Genomic DNA, 16,252 nt, shown 5'->3' on the forward strand with positions numbered 1-16,252 from the left:
AATGTATGCAAACTGTCTTTGTTCATTAAATGCAACAAAGTTTACATAAATGAACCCCCCCTAAAAATCCAGAAAAATAGTATATAACAGATAATTGTAACTAAAATATTTTGTATTGCACTTCAGGTATAATTAAAGCATCAAATCTATCTTTTAATCCATGGCAGAGGGATCATACCTTCATCAACTAAACTACCCAATTACCAAGACATCATAAATATTAGAGGAAAAAAAATCTTTGATGCTCAATGTATCTACCTTTTCACAGAAAAAACTGAATAACCTCACAAATGAATTGTTTTTATAAAATACCTCAAATGTCAGTTTGTTTTTTTCTTTATCCCCAAAAGGAAAGGGCTGATTTACAACTTCTTTCAAGTATTCTTCAACAAATTCCATTGTCAGTGCAAATTTCCTCTTCATATCATTTCTGGAAGAGTCTGTTATAGAATCATATCTGGGAAGACAGGATGAATATGAAGCAAGTTAAATTGACTGAAATCATTTAAAACAGGAAAATATATATACTTTAACCTCCTGGCTTCTGAAGTTTAGGTAAGTTAGTTACCTTTCTAGATGTTTCTACCATAATACTAAACACTTAAAACAGTGTTACTCCTATCATAAATATGGTTTGTTTATTGGTTTCTAAAATAATGTTTCTATTATCAAGAGTTGGGGGCACGTGGGTGGCTCAGTGGGTTAAGCATCTGACTCTTGACTTCATCTCAGGTCATGATCTCACGGTTCGTGAGTTCAAGCCCCACATTGGACTCTGAGCTAACAGTGCACAGCCTGCTTGGGTCTCTCTCTCTCTCTCTCTCTCTCTCTCTGCCCCTCCCCTGCTCCCTCTCTCTCTCCAAAAATAAATCAATAAATTTAAAAAAAAGAGCTGTCATTTTCCTTTCCAAAAAGAGAATTTTTTATTTTATTTTTAAAAATTTATTTATTTGTTTTTGAGAGAGAGAGAGAGAGAGCACCCACATGTGCTTGCACGTGCAATTTAGGGAGGAACAGAGAGAGACAGGGAGAGAGATAGAGAAACCCAAGCAGGCTCAGCACCTTCAGCACAAAGCCTGATGTAGGGTTCAAACTCACAGACCAAGATATCATGACCTGAGCCAAAATCAAGAGTCTGGTGGTTTTCTGAGCCACCCAGCCACTCTCCAAAAGAGTATCTTATTTGCATTTGAAAGACTAACAACCTGGGAATGAGCTAAATAGGTGATGGGGATTAAGGAGCACTGGGTATTGTATGGAAGTGTTGAATCACCATATTATACTCCTGAAATTAATATTACATTGTATGGTAACTAACTGGAATTAAAATAAAATTTTAAAAAACAGTAAAATAATAGGAGTGCCTGGGTGGCCCAGCCAATTGAGCTCCAACTCTTGACTTCAGCTCAGGGCATGGGCCCCACACTGAGCATGGAGCCCATGCTTAAGATTCTCTCTCTCTCCCTCTACCCCTCTCCCCCCTCACTCACTCTCTCTCTCTCTCTCTCTCTCTCAAATAAATAAATAAATAAATAAATAAATAAATAAATAAATAATAAAACAGTAAAAACAAAAAAGACCAAAACCTGAGTTTGAGCACAGAAATGCCCTTCCATATACTTCATTTCAAAATTGAAGACATTTGATTTCAAGTTCATCTACTAAATTTAAAGTCCTCAAGAAATTTTTCCAAACATACTCATGAATTGTGATCTTTGTGGGGATTTCTGTCCAGAGCCTGGCATAGCGAACAGGTACCACAGACTCCTGGGGATCCCGGTCAACATGCATGTGGAGCATGAGGCGACAAAAAGACGCTCGGAGGTCAAATGGCAGGCTCTCATCCGACACACACCGCAGGATCAAATCAACAGAGAGCTGCGTAGAAATCTGGTTTATGGCCAGATACTGGCGATCTAAGCACATCCTTGCAAAGAGGTTTAGCTGGTACCTTAAAAATATTAAGCATATTACATTATTTGTCTTATCTTGAAAAAGTTCTTAAACAGCATAGTATCAGTCAGTGTCTACTATCTACTTTTATGACACCGAAACTTCCAAGGGTCTGTCACACTGGAGTCAAATTTTTTTGGTGGTAAGTGATCAAATGACAACAAATACAAGAAATTGTCTCTATGCCTGTTCAAGTTACAATTTCTGTTACTTGTTCCAGCAACATGTGTCTGATGGAAAGTATCATTAGGCTCTCCATTTTTGGTTTCCTAGGATTACACATACACTAAGCTTGAAGGCTATGGATAACGGCTCACGTGAAACCACCTCTCGCCTTCCCAGTCCCACTCGGCTCTGGCTCTATTATCTACATTCTAACCTTAGATCCACTCACTTCCCAAACCAAATGTGACCAATCCAGATGGCATCAGTTAGGCTTGGATTCGTCAGCCTCCGAGATCAAGAATTAGCCTTGGCTTTGTTGCGATCGATACCTGTAGAAACCAGGGAACACGAAGCATGCTCTGCCTTTCTCAGATTCCTGCCATTTGGGCCTAACTTGTCCCCAGGGCATCTGCCGGGGTTTCTATACCTTCCACTCAAAGATACCAGCTAAGTTCTTGCTCCCAAGATACTGACCACCGGGAACTACCATCGCAACTTCTGCTGCTACCTGTTTCCAGTGAACTTTCATAACCAAAGATACCAGTTTCTCTCCAGCCCTAGGTCTCCACGTATTCATAAACACAATCACACTCCCACTGGCTAACTTTCTCCGAGGCCACCTCTGCGGCTGGATCAGCACACCCAGCTAAGTACCATCTCTCAAGTCCAACACTGGGGTCCCAACATGTCTCACATCTGCACCCACTCCAATCAGTAATGGGGGAAATTACACCAATTCGAAATTAGTGAAAAATCAGAAAACTGCAAGTGGTGTAGGTGGAAAACACAGATATTGGCTTTTATTTTGAATATTTTAAGTAATATTACATATTTTCACTACCTTAGTTTTGACAGGATTTTTTAAATTTCCTCTTCCTAGATATATGACTTCTGGAGGTTTCAGAGAATCTTCTCTCAAGGAATATGTAAGATTGACATTTATGATGATTTTTTTACCTGTAATAGGTAAGAACTTCCAAATCAGCCTTGGTGCCCTCTTTCGCTTCTTGTGCAAGGTGTCTGATAGCTTTGCCATGAGGTTCCTTGTTGCTGTCAATCCAGTAGAGCCAAACTTCTTCATCATCAATGTCATCTGAAAGGATGGCGCTCTCCAGGGGGTTGTCTACTTGCATTGAGACCAGCCTTGAAATAAATTATACATACAAAATCTATTAAGAAGCTCACTGACAGGGGCGCGCCTGGGTGGCTCAGTTGGTTAAGCATCTGACTTCGGCTCAGATCATGATCTCACGGTTCATGAGTTCAAGCCCTGCATCAGGCTCTGTGCTGACAGCTCAGAGCCTGGAGCCTGCTTCGGATTCTGTGTCTCCCTCTCTCTCTGCCCCTTCCCCACTCATTCATTCTCTCTCTCTCTCTCTCTCTCTCTCTCTCTCTCTCAAAACTAAATAAACATAAAAAAAGAAATATGACAAATATTTCACAGTATTTCACTCACAAATATGACAAGGAGCTATAATGCTTACAAATGATGAACAGAAAAAGATTCCTCCCCTGCTTACTTAGTTTGAATGAGAATGTCTGCATTGCCTGGGCTCAACATAAATTTACAGATGAGTTCTTGAGTTACAGGTATAGCAGTAGTATTAGACACACACAGATCTGATAAATAATCCAAAAATCTGGCAAAAGAAAAAAAAATAAGTTGAACAGTAAGAAAACACATTTCATAAAATATCACAATAAAAATATGCTTGGGGATATAATGAAAATAACTTTTTCTATCTATTTTTAATATTACCTCCATGCCACATTTTTTAATGTGTTGCTTATCTATTGCATCATTAGAAACAAACTAAACATCCAATTATTTGTGTTTAATACAAAGCTTGTTTCAAAAAAGGATATAAGTTTGCTTCTATTTATTTGGTGATATTCATCCCAGAGCACTGTGACTTATTACATTTAGAAAATCATTTATCTGCCCTAAAATGGACTATCCAAGAATTGGATAACAAAACAAAAGCAGATGAAAGCTAATTCTGTAATGAGTAAAATAGGAATACAGCATACAGTTAATGAAAGTGAGAATGGCCTAGTTGGGTCAAAGCCCCATTTCTACCTTTTAACATTTATTTGCTGCACTACTTAGTAAAGAAAGCTGTCAATGTGCTTGATGTTTCTGCATTCACTTCTCCCACATAAAGCAGCATGGATCAATAGAAACTGAATTGGATGTAACACCCCAATAGTGACAAATATTACTATATTTTAAATATGTAATAGTAATATAATATTTCTCACTATTGGGGTATTCTTGGGCAAGTTACGATGTAGGCTTCTATTTTCTCATCTCTCAAATGTGGCTGACCATAGATAAACAGCAAACCTCACGGGATTGTGTGAGGACTTACATAAGACAATGTACACGAATACATTTTGAAAAACTATAAGTACTATACAAACATAAGTGATGAGAATGAAAGTCATTTATAGTTAACTGTGTCTATAAAAGGTTTCCATCTCCTACGAGGTAATAAGTCTGTGATACATGATTATTATAACAGCAAGCTCAACATAATTTTGTCCATGAAAGCTAATGGTGTGAAACAACTCCAACTTTTACCACATTCTAAAAATAAAGCAAAAACTCTTTTCCAAAAAGCAAAAATAAAGCACTGTCCCCACTAGTACAGAACACTGCATGAACCACTTCAAACCTTGGCTCGCGATTTCTCCTGAGTAAACTGACAAATGTTTCTATTTCTTTTGCTGTGATATGTTTCTCTAGTAGTTTTCTGTTGTTGTGCAACAAAGCTGTGATGGTATCTTCTGCCAAAATATCATAGCCAATCTGGGACTGCATGACACAGAAATTCTTAGCAATATATTCCTGCAAAGAAGAAAGACTGTCAGAATGTACTGCAGCCAGCTTAGAAATAACAGGTTCTATTAGAGTCAGCAACATGGATTAATGTATTCGTAACAGAAAACTCACTCAAATGTATTGTCAAAAGAGAAACAATAATCCCTCAGTAAATATGGCTTTTTGAGAAAGGAAATAAAAACATATGAACATATGCCTGACTTAAATTGTAACAGAAAATTATATACCAAAAATGTTTAACACGGGTGCTTACGTTCTGAAAGTAGAAGTGGGAAAAATAAACATAAGCCTAGTTCAAATAACAATTTCTTATGACGCGGTAACTAAAGGTTTTACCAGCCTAACAGAGGCCTTTCTTCTACCTCACAAAAAGTCATAACTGACTGTATCAAATAATAGAAAGAAAATGACTCTCTGATACTTTGTTTATGAGGCATGAGATCTATACTGTTACATGAAGACGCCAGGCAGACTTGCAGTGATTTCTTTTTTTGCACACATGCCAATTTGTCAAATCTTCTCTTCAAAACAGTGATGAAATTCTATACCATTTTTTATCTTAAAAAGCTACCAAGCAAGATAATATGATTAATCAGTCACTTTATTGACCAGATCATTCATCCAATAAATATTTCTTGGAAGCCTACTATATTCTAGGCTATTTGAGAGATTAGGCATATGGTGGTAAACAAGATAGATGAGTTCTCATGGAGCTTATATCCCAGTGTGCAAAAAGGCAGTAAATGAGCCAATAAATATGATCCTTTTAAATGTTAATAAGTGAAAGAAAATAGAGGCATGGGGAAAGGTGACAACCTCAGATGGGGTAGACGCTGAAGAAATGATATTTGAGCTGGGATGGAAAAGATGGGAGTGATAAAAAGGAGACAATCATAGGGAGAGAAGCCATCTAGGCAGTAGAACCATGCTCTTTATGTTCTATAAACAAAGGTGGCCATGGTAGCTACAGACTAGTAACTATGGAGAAAGCTAGAGCTGAAGTTGGAGAGGTTGGTCCTTGAGATCCCTGGTAAAGGACAAAAATGTTACTCTAAGAGCAGGAAAAGGCCATTGGGAGTTTCAATCATGCATTATTTAATCTGCTTCTCATTCTTCACACTGACTCTCCTATATTCCAAGCCGCCATTGCTCATGTCCCACATTCTGGGTACAAGTAAGAATCCCACACAACCATAGATAGACCCAGTAAGTTTAACTAACTCCTTCCACAATCCAAAGTTCTCACTTCCAATTTCTTGGGGATTCTCCTTGGGGATGTACCTCTGGTTCTATGATGGGAAAATTTATTGATTAGAAAGTGGGGTGTGGTTTTTTTTGCCTTAGGTAAAATTTACAGGAACCTATCTATTCCTTGAAAATGATACATGTTGGACAAATCTAATTATATTCTAGGCAGCAATTTTGTGGCCTTTCAAAATGATAGCTTCATATTGGGTAGCCAGTTAAGTAAAGTAAATGTTCTGTTGGTATATCATTTTAAAGACATGTATTGATTTATACACTTCTATGACTGCTGTAATCATGCTCTAGTATAAGGCAAACCTCCAAGATGTTTGATAAATAGATCAAGATGTTGATAAATCAGATCAATTTAGAGGTTGTCACCATATTCTATAAATAATAAACAGACACTCAACATTAAAGACTTGGGTTAACACTAAGTCACAAAAGAGCTCCCTATTAAGACTCTATACAATATAGAGTAGGATAAAGGAAAATAAGATAATTATGCAAAAATTAGAAAGTATTTCTACCTGTATTTTAAAAATATGTTCTAAAAACATCAGAAAGCTGCTCTATGCTTAATAAAAGCATTTTTAATTCAAAAGAAATGAGAAAAAATCTTATGCATCTATCACTGAGACTGAATTGGAGCATGCATGAGAACATGAGGGAAAATAAAATCTAACCCTCAGTAAATGCTGGACATTTATTCTTTTGTCACCTCAATGAACTACATCTTGGGGAGACATCCCAAAAGAGAAAAAGAGTGTCCCCCCACAGTCATATGCTCTAAAGAAACCCAGAAAGTAGGTCACCAAAAGTGAATAAACATTTACCTGGAGAAGTGATACACCTGGGTAGGGTGAACTAAGAACAAAGAAGAGGAATAATTATAGGCGTAGAATGTGTGTGTGTGTGTGTGTGTGTGTGTGTGTGTGTGTGTGGTTTCCACTTATCAGGCGGATGAGTGTTTTCAGAGGAGAAATTGCACATACCTCAGCACACTAGGCATGAGTCTTCAGCTAAGACTAACAGGAGTGAGATAAAATTTGTGTGCCAGACGAAGAAAGGACATCAGTTAAGATATGCCACCCAGGGGGGCGCCTGGGTGGCTCAGTCGGTTAAGTGTCCGACTTCGGCTCAGGTCATGATCTTGTGGTTCACGGGTTCAAGCCCCGCATCGGGCTCTGTGCTGATGGCTTGGAGCCTGGAGCCTGCTTCCGATTCTGTGTCTCCCTCTCTCTCTGACCCTCCCCCCATTCATGCTCTGTCTCTCTCTGTCTCAAAAATAAATGTTAAAAAATTAAAAAAAAAAAAAAAAAAAAAAAGATATGCCACCCAGGGAATCTACTGGGGACTATCTGAACAACCAAAGCCAAGGAGATCTGACAATGAAGCATAGAGCAGTACTATAGAAAGAAGGTCCCTGAGACCTTTCCAAAGGCTAAGCACAGTCAAGATTGGTGTATATTGTGGACCTATGGGACTCAGAGCATCAGATAAACTCTGTAAACCTGGTGATTTTTCAGTAAATGCCGTCTCTCTAACACAACACAGCACCTGCATGTGGAGTGGCGGCCTACCTAGCAAAGTAGATATTTCCAGATGCAAGAAGAGAAAGGAGGCCAGGTATAATACACTGAGCAACCTCTAAGCCCCCATCTCCACCCCAGATCTTCACAGAATAACATGATCCCTAATATTGAGTAGCTTCTGGGACATAGACTCTCTGAGTGCTGAAGATCCATCATTTAATGTTCTGGAACTTAATTTTTTTTTCCACCAAAATAGGAAGGACTCTACCTACTTTATCTTGCCATCTTAAAGGAATGCAGTGACGCTGGGGAAAATAAATCTGATGGCAGTATTTCCAATTGGAAAGAAGGCTGTTTATAACTGGGATTATATTCAAAAGTATTTAAGGATTTGTTTATATTATCCCCTCCCTCACTCTTTTGCTCTTTGCCATATTACTTATCTTCTAACTAGTTTGTTTTACATATTCTTTTTAGACTTCTTCTCAAACTTGAAATAGAATTTCAAACCCAATGTATTTTAACATTTTTTATAAAGCAAATTCTTTGTTCTCACCAAGAAAGTTTCAAACTACTAAGAGGCCATAGTGTGATGACTAAGAGCCTAGGTTTGAATACTAGCTCCAGTCATAACACTATATAATCTTTGGTAACTTATTTAACCTCCATGTAGCCTCAGTTCCTCATCTTAACTCAGTATCACCTGAGTTAAGTTGTGAAAAGTGCTTAGAACTGAGCCTGGTAAGTAAACACTCAATAAATACCACTGACTATTCCCAAGTAACCGCTACCTTCTAGGCCTGACATCCTGGGCCTACGTGGCTCAGTCTGACCTGCCTTACCAGCCCTCTCACAAACTAAACTAATCAGTTTTCTCTTAAACTGGCTAAGATAAACATGGGATGCTAATTTATAAAATAATGATTTTAAACAATTTTATATTACACAAATGTATATTATTAAACACATTGCAAAAAATTTTGTATTTTTAAGATAAAAATGATACTTGGGGCACTTGGGTGGCTCATTCAGTTAAGTGTCAGATTCTTGATTCCGGTTCAGGTCATGATCTCACAGTTCATGAGTTTGAGCCCCGTGTAGGGCTCTGTGCTGATGGCACGGAGCCTGGGATGCTCTCTCTTCTTCTTTCTCTGTCCCTTCCCCACACACGCTCTCTCTCAAAAATAATAAACACTTTTTTAAAGATAAAAATGACACTTTAATTTCATTTGCCATTGGTAACTTGCCATTGGCAATAGTCCAGGTTTCCTGTTCTCCATAGTTAGAACCATCTTAGGATGAAAGTGCCCTTGCTAGCATCCATCATTCTCTCTTCATAGACTCTTCTTCACTAAAAGCCTGTTCTGATACAGTTTAGGAAAATGATTGTCATCCTCCTCAAATGCTTCCTTCTCCAAACATGCTTCCTGGGCTCCCCTCTCCTGAATTCCCATGCCATCTTTTCTCTCTCATGTCCCCTCTTTGCCTCTCCCTCATGTTTCAGACATACATACCATATCTTCACCACCAGACACAGAACTCTTTGGCCTACACATGATGATCCAGAACCTCACATGTCAAGAAATGTCTCCCACCTCCTTACATAACACATCCAGCATGTCTCCTGCCTAGCAAAAGCTAATGTCATGCCCAAAGACTTCAGGTATCTTCTCCCAAAGGTTCTAACTGTACACGGAAGAATAAATACGTCTCATCACAAAAATACTCACAGGTCATTTTTTTGTGTGGCCAACATAAAACATTTCACTGCAGAGCAGAAATTCCCATTCCTATGTTATGTAGTTTGGAACAGTAACCAAAGACCCTTGCCCATACTTGAAATGTTAAATAGAGGCAAAGACGCAAGCCACCTCTGACCTGATTTTTCCTGTAGTCCTGCTGCGAATGTCTGAGCACGCGGTAACACAGCCTCAGCATGTACTTATAAGGAGCGTATCTTTGGTCCCCCAGATCTTCAAGTCTCAACATTGAGCCTTCTCCTGCTTTCTCCTTAAAGGGTGCTTTAAGAATCCCAAATACCTGTCAGGGGGAGAAAAAAAACAAAAAACAACCATCTATTCTGATGAATGGAGGTTCATGTTTTACAAATAAGCACAATGACTCAAAACCACTTTTGCAATATTTGAGCAGAATTAAGGTAAAGGAAAAAAAAAGACTTAGAATACAGAAACAACACATTAAGAGAAGAAAAAAATACCATGAAAAGGATTCCTTAAATTGACAAAGCACATTTAAATAAAACACTTAATTCTGTTTAGAAATTATATTTTATAAAATAAGAAATAGAAAGATGTTGGGATGTACCAAGTTACACGAACATATTCAAGTAAACTAAAATATAGTTCAATTTCTATGGCTTTACAATTACTTCTATTGTGTTCTATAACTTTCTAAAATCAAAATAATATAAAGAAAACATTTACTTTTCATCTGAAATTGACATCAGAATTTTAGTTCCAAATATTACTTCTAAACCTCTTTCCAAAAGAGTTTATCTATTGTTCCTGGTACATTAAGATGTCACCAAAGCATGGATATATCAGTATTCCAACAAATAAGGCACTTCATGGGAAACTGGTGATGACCAGTGACCAGCATTATAACAAAGGATAGCATCTGGGAAATATTTAATAAACATTAAGGAATATAACTCTTTTAGGCAGCAGGACAGCAGGTAAGGTCACCTAGGGATGAGCTGGTAGTATGAGTAAATTATGAAAGAGCACCTACACAAGGGCATGAGCATTAATACAAGAAAGCAAAATGGAAAGGAATCATCTTTTGTAGTTCATAAAATATAATACAAATTAAAGTTACCTCAATAATTTTATATTCACTAAACCTTGAATTTTCTATTTAAAATACTGAAATAAACAGGGCTCCTGGGTGACTTAGTCAGTTTTTGTCTGACTTCGGCTCAGGTTATGACCTTATGGTTCATGAGTTCGAGCCCCACGTTGGGCTCTGTGCTGACAGCTCAGAGCCCAGAGCCTGTGTCTTCACAGGCTCTTCAAATTCTGTGTCTCCCTCTCTCTTTGTCCCTCCCCTGCTCATGCTCTGTCTCTCTCTCTCTCAAAAATAAATAAACATTTAAAAAAAATTTAAAGACTGAAATAAACTACTAGACATGTTGGTTGACGTAATATTAATAAATTATTCAAAGTCCTAAAAGTCCTTGAAATCAAATGTTTTATACAAAAGAATGCTAATGTCAGAAAAGCCTTTGTCTCATTATATTTGCAACCTTTATTTTCTTTGAGAGAAATGTTGATTTTACATTTTTAGACAATCAGCTATAGAATATTAATTGGCAATGTGTCTACTGTTTTCCTTTCCCAACTCCACAAGAACATGTATATTAATAACATGTTTTCTAATTTTTTAAATATCTTCCTTGAGTTCACAATTAATGCAGGAGCCCATTACTTTATACAGCAATTAACTGAATTGAAAGAAACACATAAAGGTAGGTATGCCCATATATGCATATTATCAGGAAGTGAATTAATTTACTGGTGTGTTATAAAACAATTTCAGAAGGACACAGTATAGGAGTAGATCTAGACTGCCAGGGGAAAAAAAAACTAGAATATTATACAGAGCACTTGTGAGCTGATGAGTAGACTTCCCTACTTTCTTAAGGAAGAGAGGGACAGAAGCAGAAAGTAGATGGAGATAGCATTTCCAAAGTTATCCTGTAGATTCTACCTAGAAGATTACCCCAGCACATTTTCTGGAGATAGTCTGACACTGTAGGTTTTCTGAGAGGTCTGCAGAAGGATGTCTCTAAGATGGCCATGGTGATCCCTGCCTCCTGAAATCCACAGTCTTATGCAATCCTGTCTCCTTGACTATGGGCTGGATTTACTGACTCACATCAGATTCAGTTATAAAAAAGGCTGTGGCTTCTATCTGGGTGTGCTCTCTTGTTCTCTCTTGGATCCCTCATTTCTAAGGAAAGCAAGATGCTATGGAGAGGTCGGTGTCTACAGAGAGGCCTGTGTGAGTGAGCTGGGAAGTGAAATCCTGTCCCATTCAAGCCTGAGATGACTGCAACCCAAGCCAGCACCTTGACTGTGGTCTTGTGAAAGACCCTGAGCAAGAACCACCCACCCAAGCCACTCCCAGATTCCTAATCCACAGAAACTGTGAGACTACTATCTGTTATTTTCAGCCACAAAGTCTTGGGGTAATTTGTCACACAGTAATAGATAACTAACACGAGGACTTTCCTGATGCTGTAATTCAAAACAATTCAATGTGCAAATTTAGTACATGAAAACATTCACCTGTGCCAGTATGTTTTGTTCCCTCATTAACTTTTGACGTTCTCGGTTTGGCTTAATGATAACAACATCCAAAACTTCTTGTCCGTTATTAAGTACATCAGCCACAAAGAAGATGAGGTCTTCTAATAATTTGGTTACAAACCTACCATAAAGTGAAAAAGAAACTTTACTCAAATTTTGGAAAATATTTTTTAATAAGTACTGAGGACTGAAACACTGGAACATTGAGAACATTTTATAATAAAAATTCTTTAATCAACAATATATCTAATTCAGTTAACATTTACCTAAATCTTTATGAAGAGCATGCCTTCTCCAGCTCCTCCAGCCCCCACTCCTGCTTCCAGTTCTAATCAAGTATTTGCAAAGACAATTATGACATAAAGCCACGTGAGCCCAAACAGAAGATAAGTTGATAAGCTAACACCACCAGATCATTTTCTAGAACTGACTAGCAAAGAAGAGCATTTCTGCTTAAGGGAGAACGGCTCAATTTCTAAATTTCTAAATTCAAATCCTTTTTCTACTATTGACTCAAACTACATTTCCAATCTTCACCATACTTCTGCATTTCCAATGAACAGAATAGGAAACACTTAAATGATGTATGAACAGAGTCAGAGCAAGCAATCAGATGTTTTAAACTGTTCTGAAACTATTACCTGATCTATAAAAATCACGGCACTCTAAAATCATATATTAACGTGCACCTTTAACTCTACATTTTGGTTATTATTTTAACTATTACTTGAACTTCAGTGGCATTCAGAACCTAATATGTTTTAAAAACCCTTCCTCCCTTAGCTTTCTTCTTCCTCCTTCCTCTCCCCGTTCTTCGTCATTTTCTACATGAATTTTTAAATTTGTTTTAATTTTTGAAAAATTTTGTCCAGCAAATATATACACATATATATTATCCATACACATGAGCATATTCATTCACTATTATTAGCATGCCCAATCATGATCACATCAATAAGAAAACTATAGTATAAGAGATCAACAATTCCAAAAAAGTATAGAATGTATTTAGTTAAGAAGCATTTTGATCCTATCTCCAGATTTACCTCCTGAAAGAGAATGTACTTTCATAGAGTCAAATGAACATACCCAGAATCCAGAATTTAGCCACCTACAGGCAAATTTCAGCATACTTCCTAAATCATAAATTCCACTCCAAAATTTCAGGGATTCTATGCTTTCTTGGTGTACCTATGTTAAATTTGAACCCAAACTGTTTCTTTTTTAAAATGTGCCTGATAAGATTCACTCACATAAGCTCTGAGGACAATCAGAGAAATGTAAGATATGATTCATGTGCATTGAAATGTGGTGTTAAATCAAAACCACACTCAGATACCACCTCACGCCAATCAGAGTGGCCAAAATGAAGAAATCAGGAGACTATAGATGCTGGAGAGGATGTGGAGAAACAGGAACCCTCTTGCACTGTTGGTGGGAATGCAAATTGGTGCAGCCGCTCTGGAAAACAGTATGGAGGTTCCTCAGAAAATTAAAAATAGACCTACCCTATGACCCAGCAATAGCACTGCTAGGAATTTATCCAAGGGATACAGGAGTACTGATGCATAGGGGCACCTGTACCCCAATGTTTATAGCGGCACTCTCAACAATAGCCAAATTATGGAAAGAGCCTAAATGTCCATCAACTGATGAATGGATAAAGAAATTGTGGTTTATATACACAATGGAATACTACGTGGCAATGAGAAAAAATGAAATATGGCCTTTTGTAGCAACATGGATGGAACTGGAGAGTGTGATGCTAAGTGAAATAAGCCATACAGAGAAAGACAGATACCATATGGTTTCACTCTTATGTGGATCCTGAGAAACATAACAGAAACCCATGGGGGAGGGGAAGGAAAAAAAAAAAAAAAAAAAAAAAGAGGTTAGAGTGGGAGAGAGCCAAAGCATTAGAGACTGTTAAAAACTGAGAACTGAAGGTTGATGGGGGGTGGGAGGGAGGGCAGGGTGGGTGATGGGTATTGAGGAGGGCACCTTTTGGGATGAGCACTGGGTGTTGTATGGAAACCAATTTGACAGTAAATTTCATATATTAAAAAAAAAAAAAAAAAGAAATGTGGTGTTAATTTCTTTTGAAAAGCATAAATATATGTATTTTCTTTTTCAAATTATTAATATTCTTTTCCTCCTCTGTTTCAGATTAAGTGTATTCAGATGTTTAGATATCTAAGAAAGCACAAGTTTGGGACAACTACAAATCATTCTGTTTTAAAGTCTTCCAGGTGGCCTGAATTGGTGACAATTAATGGAAAGATGATGAAGACAATTAAGTCTTAATTGAAAATCATTATACATTAACCCTGCTTGCACAGCGTGACTCCTCTGATGATGGGGCAATGGAAGGCAAGAAAACCAGTCTTCTCTTCTGACCTCAAAACTGTTGAAACTCTTTTTCTCCCTTTTCACCTCCAGCACCCCATCTGTGGTAAGCAATTGGGTTTTCTCAGGTTAGATCAAACTCCAATTCTTTTTTTTTTAATTTTTTTGAATGTTTACTTATTTTTGAGAGAGAGAGACAGAGATAGAGCATGAGTGGGGGAGGGGCCAAGAGAGATGGAGACACAGAATCCAAAGCAGGCTCCAGGCTCTGAGCTGTCAGCACAGAGCCCGACACAGGGCTCGACTTCACGAGCCGTGAGATAATGACCTGAGCCAAAGTCGGATGCTCAACCGACTAAGCCACCCAGGTGCCCCATCAAACTCCAATTCTTTACTGAGAAGTGGTTTGGTCCTACTAATTCACCCCATTTTATTAATTTGCTTATACTAAAAACTTTCTGTGTGGCTTTGTCATATGCAGCAACGATAAATAAGATATAGTTTTTAAAAGACATACCTAAAAAAACAAAACATTTTGTGGATTAGGAACAAACTAAGAGAAACACAGCGATAAGCAAGGATAATGCTCAATCCCTGCAAGATAACTGGGACTGGAAGCACAGAGCAGGAAACTAAGTTCAAGATCTGAAAGCAGGTATTAAAGTAGGAATTTTCCACCTCTGAAGAGAACCTTAAAACTTGGGTGGCCCCTTTTCAGCTCTGGCTGTGCAGTAGGAAACTCACAGAAAGACTGGACCTAGCCACCTGTGAGGTCAACAGCTGAAGCCTCAAATTACCATAGGACGGGGAACTCTGTTCTCAACCATAAGACTGACAGAGGAGATCAGCAAAAGTAGAGAAAGGAAAAGCAAAAAACAGCCACTTAAGAAGAGCCTGCATATTCAAATTCCAAAGCACGTGAGGAAAATGGACATAAAGAAGGCCAGTCCCATCACATGTAAAAAATCAAGAGGTCGATTCATTACCAACAAAATGCAGGTAACAGAACAATTTCAAAATAACTTTTAAATAAGTCTTTTCAATCACCAAAGAGATAAAGAAAGATGGGGCGCCTGGGTGGCTCAGTCGGTTGTGCATCTGACTTCGGCTCAGGTCATGATCTTGCGGTCTGTGAGTTTGAGCCCCACGTCAGGCTCTATGCTGATAGCTGGGAGCCTGGAGCCTGCTTCAGATTCTGTGTCTCCCTCTCTCTCTGCCCTTCCCCCCATGTGCTCTGTCTCTCTCTGTCTCTCAAGAAAAAAATTATAATCATTTCAACAAAAATCTAATTCACAAAGGTAAACTATTCTATACACAAAGAAAAATTATTGATTTATAAGACAATATAAAAAATCAATGCAGAAAGCAGCACAGAGAGATATAAAAAGGCAAATGATAAAAGGAAAGTGAAAAGATAAAGAGGATGAATTAAGAGGATCCAACATGCATTTAATAGGAGTTCCAAAAGAGACAAGAGAGGGAAAAGGTAAAGAAGTAACATCTGAAAGAAAATACCAGAAAACTTTTCAGAATTAAAGAAAGATCTAAGTATACAGACTAAAAGCATACCTTAAATATCAGGTGGGAAAAACAAAAATAAAACTTCCTTGTGTAAAAAAATAATAATAATAATTAAACATAAATTCACAGACACAGAGAACAGATTGGTCGTGGCCAGAGGTGAAGGGTAGTGGGTGGGTGAGATGGGTGAAGGAAGTCAAAAGGTACAGACTTTCAGTTATAAAACAAATAAGCCCTGGGTGTGTAACGTACAGCATAGTGGTGACAGTTAATAATACTGTATTTGAAAGTTGCTGCGAGAGTAAATCCTT

At 37.8% G+C, this 16,252-nt stretch overlaps 1 protein-coding gene across 2 annotated transcripts in view; it reads right to left on the reverse strand.

Annotated features, from left to right (window-relative positions):
• ITPR2 (inositol 1,4,5-trisphosphate receptor type 2) overlaps nucleotides 1–16,252 on the reverse strand; it is a 487,005-nt gene that overhangs the window by 325,504 nt on the left and 145,249 nt on the right. For both annotated transcript variants that reach the window (XM_042991994.1, XM_042991993.1), the window contains exons 14-20: nucleotides 12,054–12,195; nucleotides 9,622–9,783; nucleotides 4,797–4,969; nucleotides 3,639–3,758; nucleotides 3,076–3,261; nucleotides 1,700–1,951; nucleotides 313–457 (exon numbers count right to left, since the gene is read on the reverse strand). In XM_042991994.1, coding sequence (XP_042847928.1) covers nucleotides 313–457; nucleotides 1,700–1,951; nucleotides 3,076–3,261; nucleotides 3,639–3,758; nucleotides 4,797–4,969; nucleotides 9,622–9,783; nucleotides 12,054–12,195 — 1,180 coding nt within the window. The remainder of the gene's footprint in view (nucleotides 1–312; nucleotides 458–1,699; nucleotides 1,952–3,075; nucleotides 3,262–3,638; nucleotides 3,759–4,796; nucleotides 4,970–9,621; nucleotides 9,784–12,053; nucleotides 12,196–16,252) is intronic.

Source organism: Panthera tigris, chromosome B4, assembly GCF_018350195.1.
Source record: "Panthera tigris isolate Pti1 chromosome B4, P.tigris_Pti1_mat1.1, whole genome shotgun sequence".
Taxonomy (NCBI): domain Eukaryota; kingdom Metazoa; phylum Chordata; class Mammalia; order Carnivora; family Felidae; genus Panthera; species Panthera tigris.